The sequence below is a fragment of the Hippoglossus stenolepis genome, chromosome 17 (genome assembly GCF_022539355.2).
Source record: "Hippoglossus stenolepis isolate QCI-W04-F060 chromosome 17, HSTE1.2, whole genome shotgun sequence".
Classification (NCBI taxonomy): Eukaryota; Metazoa; Chordata; class Actinopteri; order Pleuronectiformes; family Pleuronectidae; genus Hippoglossus; species Hippoglossus stenolepis.
Genome location: NC_061499.1, coordinates 16131480 through 16147860, shown reverse-complemented (window position 1 = coordinate 16147860; position 16381 = coordinate 16131480). Strand labels below are relative to the sequence as shown.

The following is a 16381-nucleotide window of genomic DNA, read 5'->3' as shown; positions in this document are numbered from 1 at the left end:
TGTACTGCACTTTGCTGACTTTGTAAGAAGCTACAACTGTTAGCCTGTTACTCCGGTGAGGCAATGGACAAATAAAACATTGTTAATCCTACAATATAGTAAGGACTGAAACTTTCACTTTAAGAACCAAACAATAACAACATTTAAATACTCTTTGGCTGTAGCCTTATGTTTAAAACAAGGGGTTTAAAAGAGATGCATGTGCAGAGGGACAGGGGTAAATCATTCACACCAGGTTTGCCTGCTTTGCCTGGAAGGTAAGGCAGTGTCATGACCTTGGTTAAGACTTGACTGAAACATGAAACACTAGTTGTTGTCATGTGACATGATGACATGTACTATCTCCTCAGCAGATGTCCAGCCTCACCTTTCTCTGACTTCTCAATGAGTGACCCAAACTTTGTTCCTTAATGGATGGATAATTATGTCATGGCTTCAAATTCAAAAATACATCAGACATTAGGGATTAAACTAGAGCCTGACCAATATGATATATGATATATATATATATATATATATATATTAGTAATTAGCATTTGTAGTGTCTTGGTGAACAAAAATAATACAAAATGTAGAAAAACCTATTGCCTCCAATACAAACAGACTAACAACCTATTAAAAAACTTTACAGAATAAGGAGGATATTTCTTTCTAAACAAGTTTTCTTCTGGCTGTAGTTCAAATGCCAGACGTCAACATATGAATGAAAAGCACTAGGATACATGCAGCAGAGTCAAAGGAAACACTGCCTACCATCTGGCAAGACCTTGTGGTGTTAGGTGAATGTTTGTCCATTTTTGTCCCAGGTCACCACCGTAGTTAAGTGCTGACGCCAGATAATATGTAAACACTCTCACACAAACAGACACACACAACCCTGTCCCCTGAGGTCGGACATTTTTGCCCACTCCACACCCATTATCTTCCCTGACCTCTGACCCTGGACTGACCTGCTGGTTGGCTGGAGGTCTTTTCTCTGCAGCCCGATTGGTCAGTTTGACCCTCTTTGTGTTCCAAGCTGTACTCTCCTGGAAATGTTGAGGGAAAGACGGAAGCAGAGAAGATGGCGACACTAAGGGGGAGAGGGAGATCACAGGCCCAAAAAGCAGACAGAAGAGGACAGAAAGCAAAGTGTGAAAATCAAAGTTTGAGCTGGAGCAAGGGATGGGAAGTTCTAAAAAAATTTAAGACAAAGATACAGGGAGGAAGAAAGAAATCAATAAAAAAACAAATTTTGAACCAAATTTTTTTTTTATAAAAATAAACAAAAACAACTGGAGAAAGGTCGTGGCTTTTACATTTCACACAATCTACTTCTCCCAATTTTGAAAAGTTTTCCCCCTGCTTCCTCAAGGATTCCCTCCCTGCTATTCCCTCTCTGGGGGCTTGATTTAGTTGACCCTTTAGCTGCCAGCCTGAAAAGGCCTGGTGTAAGAAAAAAGAACCCTGCTGCCAGGCTTTGTTCTTGCCAGGCTGCTGTGGGGGTGGGCAGTATGTGTCTTAAGACATCAGTTGCAGATCATGACCTGTAGAGGTTTAGCCGACCTTTGACCCCTGCGGCCGATATCACAAAGGAAGCCTTATCCTACCTCCCCTATGTCCCTGTGAGGTCCAGTTCACCCTGTGACCTCCCAGAAAACGCCAGAGGAAAAGCCAGATAAAACACTGGGGGAGGAGGGAAGGGGAGACAAAGAGAAAAATGTGCATTTAGCTTAAATTGTTGGTTGTTAAAAGTAAAGCTGTCTAAAGTATAATGTTTAGGTTCAAATCATACAGTTGCTTTTCAGTTCCTATAATTACAAAGGTGTCCTCTTTTCATTGTAAACCAAGTTTAATTATCCAATACCATCCTGTCATTGGATAAAAAAAGAGACCCCTGTTCAGCACATAGTCTCAACTTTAACTACAAGACCAAAAATTACTGGATATTGTTGATAATACGTCACCTCAGTATTGGTTTCAATTCATTGAAAGTTTAAGTAGTTTGATTTAAGTAGTAAATATTTAGTTATAATAAAGACTAGGAATCTACGTTATTAAAATTAACTCTTGACACTTTTCAATGCATAATTCTAGTGACATTTGAAACTAAAATTATAGTAGAATAGCACTTGCATACCTCCGCCACGGCCCAATGGTCTCCTTATGAAACCACATTTATATTTATTAGATCCAGATTTTATTTGCACAAAATCCTTAATATCAATCCCCTAAACAAACCAGATTTTTATTCATTCAAATGAATGAAAATGTCAAAAAACACCCTAAGTCACAATGTTAAAGAAAGTGGGGAAAAAAAACCTGGATCCACCCCCTGATCCAGATCTGAACCAAACTTTAATGGGTTCCTCTCTAACTCATTCCACATCCCTCCATCAAATTTCATGGTAATCAATCCAGGAGTTTTTGTGTAATCCTGCTAATAACAGACAAATAAACGCAGATAAAAACTTGACCTTCTTAGTGGAGGTTACTAAGGTTGGATATGTGCTATGTGCCCTGCTCTTTATGCTTAAAAATATTTAAATTGTAAATACGAGAGTGATGACTCAATTCAGTAGGAAGCTGTACCATTTTGTGCACTGTGAATTGACTTCCTATTCCTGGCCCACGTTTCCTTTTCCCTTGTCTTAGGAGCCGCCAAATGTGAGAATTGAATAGATGACAAAACCCAAGCAAATGTTGTTGCATTCACTTGCCAGGAAGATGACAAATATAGTGTCCTTTCTTTTAATGTTTCCTGATGCTCTGCATCCTGTTTCTCGAGGTCATGTGTTATCCCACCTGAGCCATAAAACAGACCAGGCAGTGCTTTGTTTGAGCATTTAGATATTCCTATGTTGCCCTCTGTCCCACTGCAGAGTGAGAGTTCATGTGTCTTGGTTCATCACCACATGTTACTGTTTTTTTGGGGGGGGTATTTTTTCCACTGGGAACCCCCCCCCCAGCCGTTTCTCTGTCTTGCCTCATCTGATTTTTTACCTCATCATTAAGGTCACATCATTGTGTTTTTGTTTTTCCAGCTAAGCATGGAGAAGGTCCAGGCCATGGCAGAGCAAGTGGAGATAAAGGCAAAGGTGGTGCAGACTGAGGTGAAGGCACTCGTCCTGAGACACAAGAAAGCGCTGGAGGAGAGGGAGTGTGAACTACTGTGGAAGGTGAGTTTTACAGTTTCTGTCTTGTTCTGGTCTGGTCCCTGTGGCCCAATTGGCCATAATGAACAGTTAAAGTGTTTTTTTTCTACTTGTCACTCAGGTGCTCATGAACTGTCCTGTTGAAAAGAGTACTGTTGTTGTAGCACTCTCATTCGGTCTTTGTTGAAAGTATTACTGCCCGTGAAAGACACATTAATGGAGTAAATTAATATTTTCTGAATAAGAAAAACTCTACCTTTTTTATTTTGTATTTATATTTTTGTGATACTAAAAATTGTATTCCTCTTTACCCACACCTAGCTATTTGCATCCATACCTAAGTTCACATTTGAGCAACCTGCACCAGAAACTATAACTCTGTAATGTGAATGTACTGTAGACATGTGATATGGTAAGCTTATACTACTTTCACACCAAATTTTAGCAGGTATACGCATGTTTTTTATAACTACATCCATGAGCATCATAGCGACAGGCAGAAAAAGTGCATCTTCAGTGTCTAGACTGCCAAAATAAAGGAAGCAGTAATTGGTGTGTTCACCTGGGTGTGATGTTACCATGCTGGAGCCGATAAAAGCCTGTGTTTAAACGGCAGAGAGTGACCCGAGAGTGAATGTTGATTGTATCTATTCCCATTGCCGACAGAAGCCAGGGGGCTTTATTGGTGGTCTTTACCAATGGAAAAGTGCCTTGTAGTGTACTTGTTCAGATTGGTTAATTATACTTATTTAAACAAAACCCTGGATCTAGCTCATAAACTTAGTTTATTCTGCAGCTTGCACTTCAGAAACCCTCTGAAAGGGCCTCTCAGGTATAAAGTTACCCTGAGAGGGGTTTCTGTGTGAAAGAAAGAGCCTTCATCCCTGAGGCCCTTCACGTGCCTCCAAATCCCTCACCCTCAGGTAATAAATGTATAACGACATAAAATGTCATAAAAAGGACACCGTACTACACGAATAACATTGTACCAGTCAGATCTGTAACAGAAACACAGGCATACAAGTACAAGATCCCCCTCATATGATAAGTAGCTGAAACCAGATATTAAGGCCCAATCCCATTTCACCCATTCTCCCTACCCCTTAGCCCTACCTCTCCGTTTTGCGCATTCCAGTGTAGGGGTAGGGTGTCCCGATTCTTGCTGGGATGGAGGGGCAAGTGTTCAGGATATGTATTTAAAAATTACGATAATGATTGTAATATTTTAGTTTAATATCGTATAGCAGTGAGGTTACTGAACTTAACTACTCCTCTTATAACAATGCATCCTGGCAGGGATGCATACAGACCACTGCTAGCAGCCTGAAGCTGTGTGCTTTTGATGTATACGTGAAATGATGCCGAGCATCCAAGCTTTTCAATTTCCATGGGATGAAGGCAAATGTCATTGTGCTGTATGTTTTTGTCATAGTACGGAGGGAAAGCAGAAAACCATGTTTTGAGCATTTACCTGGTAATTTGGTTCACCTGCATTAGCATAGATGTTATCTGGATATTACAGGTTTGTCACTTTAGTAACTGCAAGAAACAGCATTGTTTATTTAAGATCTCAACAATGTTATTACAATGACTTCCCTGGCAAAACTTTTTGTCGTCTCTAATTACATCGACGACTACTGATGACATGTTGGGTTGCTGTGACGACTACTGATGATGTAAAGGCTTCTTGAAGTGCTGACCCAAGACCGATTTCAACCACTAAACTTCTGAATCTGTTTCAAGGGGCAAGATAACCCTCGAAAACAAGGGGTAGGGCGAAGGGGTGAAATGGGATTGGGCCTATGTCGTCCATTTATGTACATGTGCAAATTTGTTGCCTTGGTCCGGGCGGATCATAAACTTAAATTTAAACGAACACCCACCAGCACACCATGCTCTTATTTCCCCGCTTCCCCTCAGAGCAGGTTTGGTGACGTTGTAAAAGGTGACCTGCGTCTCAGATCTTACTACTGCTCGGTGTGTGTGCATATGTGCAGGTCAAAGTGTCACATAGAAGGTTTTCACTTACCCATGTTCCCTCTTTAATCCTTTTTACACCACTACAGGACTCTTTTATCCCTGACCCTGATACACACACACACACACACACACACACACACACACACACACACACACACACACACACACACACACACACACACACACACACACACACACACACACACACACACACACACACACACACACACACACACACACACACACACACACACACACACACACACACACACACACACACACACACACACACACACACACACACACACACACACACACACACACACACACACACACACACACACACACACACACACACACACACACTTTTTTTTTTTCTTTCCTGCAACATGACCCACTGACTCAAAGAAGCATTACACATTTAATGAATTAAGATGCTTTGCTCTGGTATGTAAGTCAATTGACGCAGTGGATGTGAGTTCTGTTCATTTTTGGTTTCGTTTTTTTTTTCTGATTACTATCTGTGGTTATTCTTACGACACTTGATGAACGATTTTGAGAATTTCAGAAACACCAGTTGTTGCTGATGAAAGCTGCATGTGAAATGGAGAGGTGCTTTTCTATGGTGTGTGATTATCATACAGTATTTATAGAGCTGTTACAAGTCTGTCTAGCTGTTGGTCAATCTCAGAGCCCATTGGCTATCGCCTGATGATATTTTAGCTTTTGAGTGCAATGGCCAATATTCTGCGGCTTCCAGCGACTCTGAAAACCCTTCTGTTCGGTCTACACATTTTACAGACTCAATATTCTTTTATCACACAGGTCGAGCAATATTTTTTGCGTTTTGCCTAATCTCTATTAACAGCTATCTGATTGCAGATAAAATAAAAAGCAGATGTATTTCAGTCAATGCCTCCACATGGACTGTTCACCTTTGAACCGTAACAGAAACCAGAAGGCTCCAAAATCGTATCCCTCGGCTACAGATTCTGTATATTCACATGCAGAATCTGTTTATAGAATTTAGCTGTTGGCTTACTACTGCTTGTGTTATTTTGTGCAGTGGAAGTATGTATTTCAGTTATTAAAACATTGACACAATAACAAACTTAATTGTCGTCAATTGATTAGTTATTTTTAAGGTATTTATCAAAGAGTTAGACTATAAAAGAGTTTGACTCAAAATTGTGATCTGCATTCAGCACTGTTTTAGGGGATAAAACAGCTTAATGGGTAATGAAAATAATTTATTAAACCCCATAACCTCAATTTAATAATAAAACTGACAATATGTGGAAAGTTAACTATCTGAGGTAATTTTTCCAGTATAAATGAGTTTGGTTGTTTTGGCACTGTGGCACACTTTATCAACACACTTTTCATCACCTTGCTTACACACTACCTCCTGTGAGCTGCTTTGCTCCCCTGTTTACCTTGCCTCGAGTGTGGGAAGCATGCAGGTTGAGCTGACAAGTCCTGAATCATACAAGTCATCAAATTCAAATTAGGCCACTAGTGTTTCCTGCACTGCTAGCCTCTGCGTTGGTCACCTGCACTGACGGGAAGACAGAAACTGAATCCAGGAAGGTTCTCCGCAGTGACTCAGCCCTGAGTCAACCAGCTAGAGGGAGATTCATGACTCTGAGACGGTGGTAAAGGCACCAAATGTGACTCACTGGTAAAACATGACACTTGAAAACAGTGAGCGGGAGTCTAGGTAGGGCTGCTTTCAGGAACACACAGAACTCTGTATAATCTGCGGAAATCTTGCGGAAGGGGGTGTATGTGTGCAAAACTTGGGATCTCCACAGCGGAATTTATACGGCATGTCCTGCCTCCTGCATGCTCTACCTAGAGGCTAACCCTCACTTGAACATCCAGAGGTTTTTGTGCTGGAGACTGAAGAATCTCCTGCTGCATTCTTCATATGTGAAAGGCAAACTCCCAAGAAAGTTCGGACCCCATTGTCCAGACATTTCCCCCAGTTGTTCCTCCCTCTCTCTCTCTCTGTCTGGGTGTTGCGCTGAAATACATACCAACTCTACCAATGGGTGTTTCAACAGAGGAGCTAAAACTAGTCGTGTCCATCAAAAGCCTAACTCGAGTCTTTGTCTTCAGTGACTATAAAGTGTAACTCTAGTCTCACAGATGCAAATTGCACTTCCACTCATCCCAGGGATTAACAATAGACCCCTCTCTTTGAGGCTCTTTGTCTCTTTCAAAGTTAGAACCATAAAGCCAGTCAGCCTATTGTGTCCAACTCTTTCTGTTAGGTGAGACTAAGTAAGAGCACAATCTCTGCTCCTCAGGTTCTGCCACCCTCTTTAATGCTTTATTCTCACTGACTCTACTGTAACTTTATCTGCCTTCTCACCATAACACAAATGTGTCATGGTTAAGTGACGGTTGGCCCTCTGTTCTTTTATTATAATGAAGCGAATAATTCCTGCTAGTATCATTTTTTTACTCAATCTCAGGTTCTTTTGGGCACTTATAGAAATTCAAGATTACATGTTATGTGTGATGCAGAGTTGACAAACAGCAATGCATACATCTTGTCAAAAACTGACAGTTGCAATTAATTTAACTAAGAGATATATAAGATACAATTTCCCATGTGTGCTGTGTCAGTTACCTATTCTTCTATCCCACTTATCCTCAACCAAACCTACCTGTTACTGGATTGGTTAAGTTACTGTGCATCAACTACATGCATGTCAGGCACTTTTCTTCTTCATCATCCTCCTGAATATCCAGCAGACTTGGTGTGGTCAGCACATTGCTGCCATCCTGTGGACAGACTTGCTGTGACGAATATGCAGTGACAGGGTCCAGGAGACTTCATGTCTGTGTAACTCCAAATTCAATTTTAAGTAAATAAAATGAATATAATCAAAGAAGTGGTTTCAAATGAGGTCAGCCAGGTTTTTGACAGTATAAATCTGAAAATTTCCAAATTTCCAGCTTTTCAAATGTGAATATTTCCTGTTTCTTTGGTTTTTGGACAAAACAAGACATTTTAGGAGGTCATCTTGGAGTTTGGTAAACACAGATCAGCATTTTTTACCATTGTGAACCAAACAACTAATCGATTAATCAAGAAAGTAATCGATAGATTAATAGATGATTCAAATTATCATTAATTGCAGCCCGAGAATAGATACATTAAAGTTGTGTCGGTGATTTGGGTGAAAAACATCATACTTAACCATCGCAGATCAATAAAGCACCTTTGTCATGTGCGTTTTCCTGCTATTTGGTAAACTAAACCATCTTCGTGATGTGCCCGGTCTCCCTGCAGGTAGAGAAGATCCGTCAGGTGAAGGCCAAGTCTCTGTACCTGCAAGTGGAGAAGCTGCACCAGAGTCTGACCAAGTTGGACAGCACCATAGCCGCGGTCAGCCAGGTGCTGGATGAGGGCCACCACCTCGACGTGCTGCTGGCTAGGGAGCGAATGCTCACCCAGATCCATGAGCTCAAGGCCCTCAGGGGCCTGCTTCAGCCGCAAGAGGACGACCGCTTCATGTTTACTCCTCCAGACCAGGTAAGCACTCAAGCTGAATCAGTGTGGCCTTTAGATGGGTTTCACTACATATTATATTTACATTTCCTGTTTTAATATAATTTTTATGACAAATGATAATTTAACACCCTGTCCACACTAATGTGGATATTTTGTAAAACTCACTTTCCCTCTACATTTGAGCCTCATGTTGTTTCTGTGTATTCTTCTGTAATGTAGACAAGGCATTCATCTGCTTTGAGTTTATCAGTATACTATTTAAGAAAAAGAAAACAACTGAACTTATTCCATCATGGTTCCCACAGGCTCTGTACATAGCCACCCAGTCCATGGGACTGATCAGTAGTGGAGCCTTTGCCCCGGTCACCAAAGCCCACGGTGAGGGTCTGAAGAGTGCGCTTCGTGGCAAGCCTGCCTCCTTTACTGTGATTGGATATGACCATGATGGCGAGCCACGTCTCTCCGGCGGGGACACGGTGTCTTCAATAGTCATGTCAGTTGGCGATGGTAACCTGTCTGCAGCAGAGGTAACAGACCACCAGAATGGCTCATACACCGTCAGCTACGTGCCCAAGTGTGAAGGGGAGCTCCTCGTTTCAGTGCTGGTGTGTAACCAGCACATCCAGGGCAGCCCCTTTAAGGTGATCGTGAAGTCGGGGCGCAGCTATGGGTCTCTGGGTTCACAAGTCGCATCCTTCGGGTGTGAGGGGGAAGGAGACGGTCAGCTCTGTCGTCCCTGGGGCATCAGCGTGGACAAGGAGGGCTACGTGGTGGTGGCTGATCGCAGCAACAACCGTGTACAGGTATGGCTTGATCAGTTGTCTTATTAATCAAATATGGATAGTGAATTGGTTTCTCTAAAAGAAGTGATTACGTTTCAGTGGTCAAAGGTCACAGTGACCTTATATGAATCTGTAATAAAGAAGTATGTAGAGATATGTTCCCGGAATCTGCACTGGTTGGCGGACACATACAACCACAGTACGCTAATTCTAGTTTCCCCAAAACACAAGTTAGGGCTGCAATGTAACATCATAAGAAAATCAAAGATTTTGTTCTTCCCTCTCCAGATATTCAAGCCTTGTGGCGCCTTCCACCATAAGTTTGGCTCTCTGGGTTCTCGGCCTGGTCAGTTTGATCGTCCAGCTGGGGTTGCTTGTGACAGTCAGAGACGAATCATTGTGGCTGATAAGGACAATCACCGTGTACAGGTATGAAAACCCCTAAAAAAACTTGGATCAACACAAATCATGTATGTGTCTGAATGTCCCAGGTCCACAGGAAAGTTGCATGAAAACAAAAGACTAGAATTGTGTTAGCCTCTGAACATTTTTAAACCCATGTTCTATACATGTGTAAACACACAGCTCCTCCTGCTTACTCTCCCTCCCCTCGACATATAAACATGTTGGACTCTAAGACATTTGCTTTGTCTGACAGGTGTTTACTTTTGAGGGCCAGTTCCTGCTCAAGTTTGGGGAAAAGGGTACCAAGAATGGGCAGTTCAATTATCCCTGGGATGTGGCTGTCAACTCTGAGGGTAAGATCCTGGTCTCCGACACCAGGAACCACCGCGTGCAGCTCTTCGCCGCCGACGGGTCCTTCCTCAACAAGTACGGCTTTGAAGGGGCCCTGTGGAAACACTTTGACTCTCCCAGAGGAGTGGCCTTTAACCACGAAGACCACCTGGTGGTGACCGACTTCAACAACCACCGGCTCCTGGTCATCCGGCCTGACTGCCAGTCGGCTCGCTTTCTGGGCTCCGAGGGCACAGGGAACGGGCAGTTCCTGCGGCCCCAGGGTGTCGCCGTGGACCAGGAGAACCGCATCATCGTGGCCGACTCCCGCAACCACAGAGTCCAAGTGTTTGAGCCCAATGGAAACTTCTTATGCAAATTTGGCACACAGGGGAGCGGCTTTGGACAGATGGATCGCCCCTCCGGTGTGGCTGTAACGCCTGACGGAGTCATTGTGGTTGTTGACTTTGGAAATAATCGCATTCTCAAATTCTAAAAAAAAGAGTTTATTTTTGCATTCTCTCACCCCGTTTGTCCTTGCAGCTTTTTCAATGAAGGAAATGGAGGCGAGGGAATGAATCAACTGTCACAACAGGAGGAGAGCTCAGAGAGGATTGAGAGCATGTTGAAATGAAGGGGAAATAAAACTATAGATATTTTTATTTTTTTCATTTGCATTGATATTATTATAAATCAGATATCTGTGGTTTGTATGACAAAGGGGACCTCTACAAATTGATAATCAGTAGACAAAGAGCCATATTTCCCTTCGTCGCTCTCAACTGCTCTGAATTCTTTCTGTAAGCTCTCCTTACGTATCCATCTCAGGGAATTTCTCACTTTTCTTGAAATCTTACACCCTCTGCTCCACACCTACCTCATTTAGCTCTTTATGAATGTACTCATAGTCACTGAGCAGAGGTTTTAGTCCGTGAAGTTTTACAAAGAAGAAAAGTCTAACTCTATAGTTTGTTATTTAAGAGAGACAAAAAAAGAATAGACTCTTCAGTTGATATTTGCACAGGATTAATGGAATTCTTGCTGTGCATTTTGAAATATGAGTTAAAGTGAACCTCCTGAATGTTGTTGCTGAGACAATACTCAGACCACTGTAGAGGCTGCATGATTTATTGTCATTAGACGGCTTCGCTTGGAGGGGAAATTAGGGTACAGTAGTGTCCTTTTCATGTTTTAGGCTTGTTCATTTTTCGCTTATGCATTAATCCTTGTCTCTCTGTGGCTCTGTGGAGTTTGTTGTGTCATGATAGCCGAAGAGTGTGAGAAGCGATGCCAAACTTGATAGAATCAAAATTAGCTCAGGTCGTTGTAGGACTGATTAGAATGATCAGTACTTTTCAGGCTCTCCCTCTAGCTTTACTTGCTACTTTATTGATTCACGAGAATATTGAGTTTCGGGAAGCATCTTCAAAATGATCCCTGAGATCCCCAAAATAAGCCCTGTAATAAAATTACCCAAATAGTTTTAGCATCCATACACCGCCCCACCCCAACCGTGTCTTGTAAGACTGGATGAATTCTGGTTTTGATAAAGTAAGACAACCTGTGCTCTCCAGACAGTTGCATGAACAACGAGGATGCAAAGACTCGTATGCAAGGAGAGCAGCGTCTCCTCCGAAAGCGAGGACCCACCAAAGGATTTTGGAGAAAAATCTTCCAAGATCTGGATCTATTAGTGATCTTAACATAGAGATTTAATCATATTATTGAATGACACCGTTTTGATGAGGCATGCTGTGTAACAAAAGCCTCAGATGAAGATATCTAATTTGGCCGTCCAGAGGACATTAATGACATCAAATCACAGCTAACATTACAATCCTCTGGATTCAGATAGTGGTTGAAAGCCACCTCTCTTTGGCTCCTGGGGCCTGTAGTCCAGTCGAATGAGGAGGGCACCATCGTGAAGCCCTGCCCTATTTATTGATGTCTGGAACTGTGAAGACATCTCCAGATTCAGCGCTAGTTGACGGATTCCTCTAAAGATGAAGGTCTAAAGACCAAATATTGTAGTCAACCAAAGTTAGAATTTCTGCACATTGGCCAACTGTAGATTTAGCTATTTAATAAATGAATCCTCCCCTTTAAAAACATTTTCTTGAATAATCATTGTTGCTGGGAAGTCTAAAGTTCACAAAACTCAGAGGTGAGTTCATAGAACTGTCCATGTTAGGCTTAGATGGATAAAGTGTACTTGGGTCAAAGTTTATTGTGCATGAGTACTTGCACATCCTGCAGAGACCAAGACCCTCGCTGTTTGAGGCAGGGTTTGAAAAGAAGACCCTTGTCGTCCGTTTGCAGAGATGTTCGAGTACAGGACTGAGGAGAACTGCACCAAAGAGAACCCCTTTCTTCCCTCGCATTTATCGCATCAGCCATCAAATGATGCCCCTGTTTTATTAGTTTTAGACGGCCTGTGGGCTCAAAGTAGCATCTTTCATTAGCCTTTATATCCCCCTCTAATTTCCATAGAAACAAATAGATTCTAACTCTTTGTTGTGAAAGCATTGTGGGGTTTTGAATCCCCTTACCCTCTGTGTCTCGCTGGAAGCACTAAGACAATTAAGGTTCTGTTAGCCACTTCCTTAGCCTGGCACAGAATCCTGGGACCCATGAAAAGAGTCACTGACCGGCTCTCGCCTCTGAGGAGAGGGCCTGTGTGCACATGATCAGGATTTACATCCTCATATCTCAGATATCCTTTTCCCTTAACACTTGTTGAACCTCCTCTTGTATACCTCAACTCCTGAATACCTCAAATGTGTCACTCATAGCTACTGTGCATTTAAACATTCAAATACCTCAACTTGTTACACTCATTCTGAATACCTCATTTTTGCTCTTTATTTAAGCATACCTCGTCAGATATTTATGCATTACAAATATACCTCATTCTTTGAATCTTCTTGTGTTACAGTGCAGTACATGTCTCATAGCTCTAGGACCAAAGATCATGGTACTGTTCCGAGTCCCAATTAAAACTTGTGTTATGTTCATCACTCCACCTGGCAGCCCTGAACAGCTTTTGGTTTGTCGAATCTACTGTAAAATGCCTGGTAAAACTCTGCCTTTTTATCACCAAGAAACCAAATATTTCAGATGGAAGCGTTGTGCCAAAATGATCCGGGAGACTTCTGTGCCAAACAGGGCTGGCATTTGGACCACACGACAAATGTCACTGGACCATTATATCATAGATACAAATGTAAAATCAGAGCACCCGAGGACCAATCCTCGCTCTCCTGACTGGATGCGCTTAAGAGGGCTGGGCCCCGTTTATCTTTAGCTCATCATGATGATGATGATGAAGAACATGCAGATTACATTTGTATTTTGTTACTGTGTACAAGACGTGAGGGGAAGAGGAAACTGCCTCTTTTAAAGCGTTAAGAACTTAAAATGCACAACCACAACCTCTAATTTCAGCACAATTAACCAATATTTCAGCTTGGACTGTAAAATGCTTGGTGATGCATGTTGAGGACTTGGAGACAAGTCTGAACTCAACCTCTGACTGTTGTAAACAAACACGTCAGAGGATTTACACAGGCTGGATTGTTATTTAAGTCGAGCTATTAGCACATTGATGGGGATCCAGTTCCAGTCGAGAGACCCTGCTGCTCTGAACCCAACACCTAGTTTCACCAGTAAGATTAGTTTTTTTGCTTTTCAGTGTTATTCAGTGAAGTGTTCATTCATGTTGCATCAGTTTTTAATTAAGATTGCAGAATTCTATCTTTAAGATCTTTAGGTCTTCACTCTTACAGAGAAAAAAAAAAAGTATTTTAAACCTTTATTTTGTTTTTCATTTTGTTGCATGCTTTAAAAAGTCCTTGTATTATACTGACGTCTCTCAGATAGGTGTTGAAAAACTCAGATGGGGTGGGAAGCTGACTATTGGGATGATTTTACCAAAATATATACCCAAAGATGTGTGTTGCTATTGCTTTGGATGGAATTAACCTTTGACCTTGGAGATTGTATTTCCTGTTCTCTAGAGGCTCTGCAGAGCACAACCTGTTCAGCCAGCCACGCCTCAATTCCTAAGCAGAGGCAGAGTTTTGAGATGAATGCAGAAGGCTGGTCTGCCCCTCAAACACTAGTGCTTCATTTCCTTTAACTCCCTTCTAAATGCGGAATATGGATGAATGAACATATAGTCCTTTCACACTCGAGCTCTGTATTGTACGGAGGCTCTGAAAGCTTCCTGCCGAGTGTAGATTTACCTTTCCAACAATGATGAATCCAGAAGGCAGCCATTTTGTGCGTTGATCTAGTAATGGGAACTCTCGCTGTCATGTGAGAAGCAACTAGGACTCTCCAGTACAAACTATCAGCTCCCCTCCTCATCTTTTATAAAAGTCCAGGAAGTGTGGCGATGGCTGCTGAGCATGTGATTGGTTGACTGCACTCCACTCCTGCTTTTTTTGATCGGGCGCCTGTGGTTTTTGTCCACCATTTTATATTTTGCCTCTCACGGCTTAAAGAGCGAGGGGAAAAAGGCAAAGGTGCACCAAGTGACGTGTTCAAGGTCGTAGCCCTCCTTTTAATGATTGTGTATTGGAAAAAGAGAGAGAGAGAGAAAAAGAAAAAAAAAAAAAAAGGTTTGAAAATTTAGAAAGGAAAAAATTAAACTCAGGTAGTTCTCAGCAGCCCTGCTCTGCAGGTGTCTCATTGAAACGTGTCCCGTAGTGATGTAGTGACTTATTCCCCCCCCCTTATTATGACCGCTCAGTACTAGTCTGATTCTTTTGTGTCCATTTACATATTATGAAAACAAATTACATGTCAATCTGAAAAATGAATTCTTTCAATTAGTTTCCCCTGATTAATCTTCTTTTTTTTTTTGTTGCCAATTTTTGTTTTTCATTTTACAAGAAAGTACAAATACTTCACACCACTTGATGCTCATTGGCCCTTTTAGAATGTATTTTGTGAAGAAAAGGGTTAAATGGGATCTTGTTGATGCTCACTCCCTACAACCAGCTGCTGGAAGCCTTATAAGACTGAACAGAGACCGCATTCAGAAAACAATACTCCGCTCTAAGATTTGTTGCAAATTTTCCGCACCAGCAATACTATTATGAGTAGATGTTGGAATCATGTGATTATAGAGGAACATGCAGCATCGTGTTCATTAATAAAAACCAGCCTGTCTGGGGGGACGTTTGGCTCGAGGGGACGACAGCAGCTTGTCCACACTCTCGTTGTTCCCGTTGTGTCCTGTTCTCCCAGCAGCCGGGTGTGTGCGGAGTGGTCGCTGTGTTTGTGCGCTGCATCTGTGTTGTCTGAGCAGAGATCCACTGAATGTATCCTCCTCACAGTCCAAGAGGCAGGGCGGGCCAGTGTGGCCAGCTGAGTTTAGAAGGGGGCTGCTGGTGCTTCCTCATCCATGCCGCCGTGTGTGTGTCCCTGTGTGATTGTGTGTGACTTTCCATATGTCTACCAGTCAAAACCATGTGTGTGTGTATTTTCCAGTCCACCTCCCCTCCCTGAACACACACACACGTTGTGCTGAGTGGAAGTGCACATGTCAGGTCTTCAGTCTAAATAAGGCAAAGGAGACAATAATATATTGGCCACCTGCTGCTCTCTCTGTACTCTGTGGACTTTTCCACAGAGAACATTTCCTATGCAGTTTTTTTTGTTTACACTTAAATAAAGTTGTATTTCTTTGACTTCAAATTGAGTGTTTCTTTCTGCCCTGAAACTTCACGTATATGAAATAAAATTGATTTATTTGTGTTTCTTGCTGCCCTCACTTGTAGAATGTTTAGTAATACTGTGTGTGCACCCCTGTGTATGTTACCCCTCAGTTACTTAACACAGTCCCTACTGGGAGAAGGAAGTGAGAATTCATTGTGTAACTTATTGTGATTCAAGAAACAGCCATGTGGGTGAGGTAAATGGAAGAATACAGAGAAAGCACCACTCTATGGGTTAAACGCCCAGATGTGAGGGGTTTGTTTCCCTGTGTGGGTGTGGGATAATCCAGAGATGCTAGATGTGTATATACAACCTCAAAACCTGAAAGTTCTTAAACTTTTTTAAGCCCCTTGGCTTCCATCCACCTATACGACTTAAATTTTATTTGAGAAACGTGTTTTTTAAATTTTCTTAAATTTCAAGGAAAAAATTAATTTAACTTTATATTTAAAAAATCCTGAGATGGTGTCCTCCTGTTCAACGACAGGGTTTTAACATTA

General features: G+C 42.0%; 1 protein-coding gene across 1 annotated transcript in view; it reads left to right on the top strand.

The window, feature by feature from the left end:
• Window positions 1-15920, top strand: part of trim71 (tripartite motif containing 71, E3 ubiquitin protein ligase) — a 34857-nt gene extending 18937 nt beyond the window's left edge. The window contains exons 3-7 of the mRNA XM_035183046.2: window positions 3024-3158; window positions 8419-8661; window positions 8946-9443; window positions 9711-9851; window positions 10081-15920. Of these exons, the coding sequence (XP_035038937.1) occupies window positions 3024-3158; window positions 8419-8661; window positions 8946-9443; window positions 9711-9851; window positions 10081-10653 (1590 nt within the window). The 3' untranslated portion in view covers window positions 10654-15920. The remainder of the gene's footprint in view (window positions 1-3023; window positions 3159-8418; window positions 8662-8945; window positions 9444-9710; window positions 9852-10080) is intronic.
• Window positions 15921-16381: the final 461 nt, after the last annotated feature.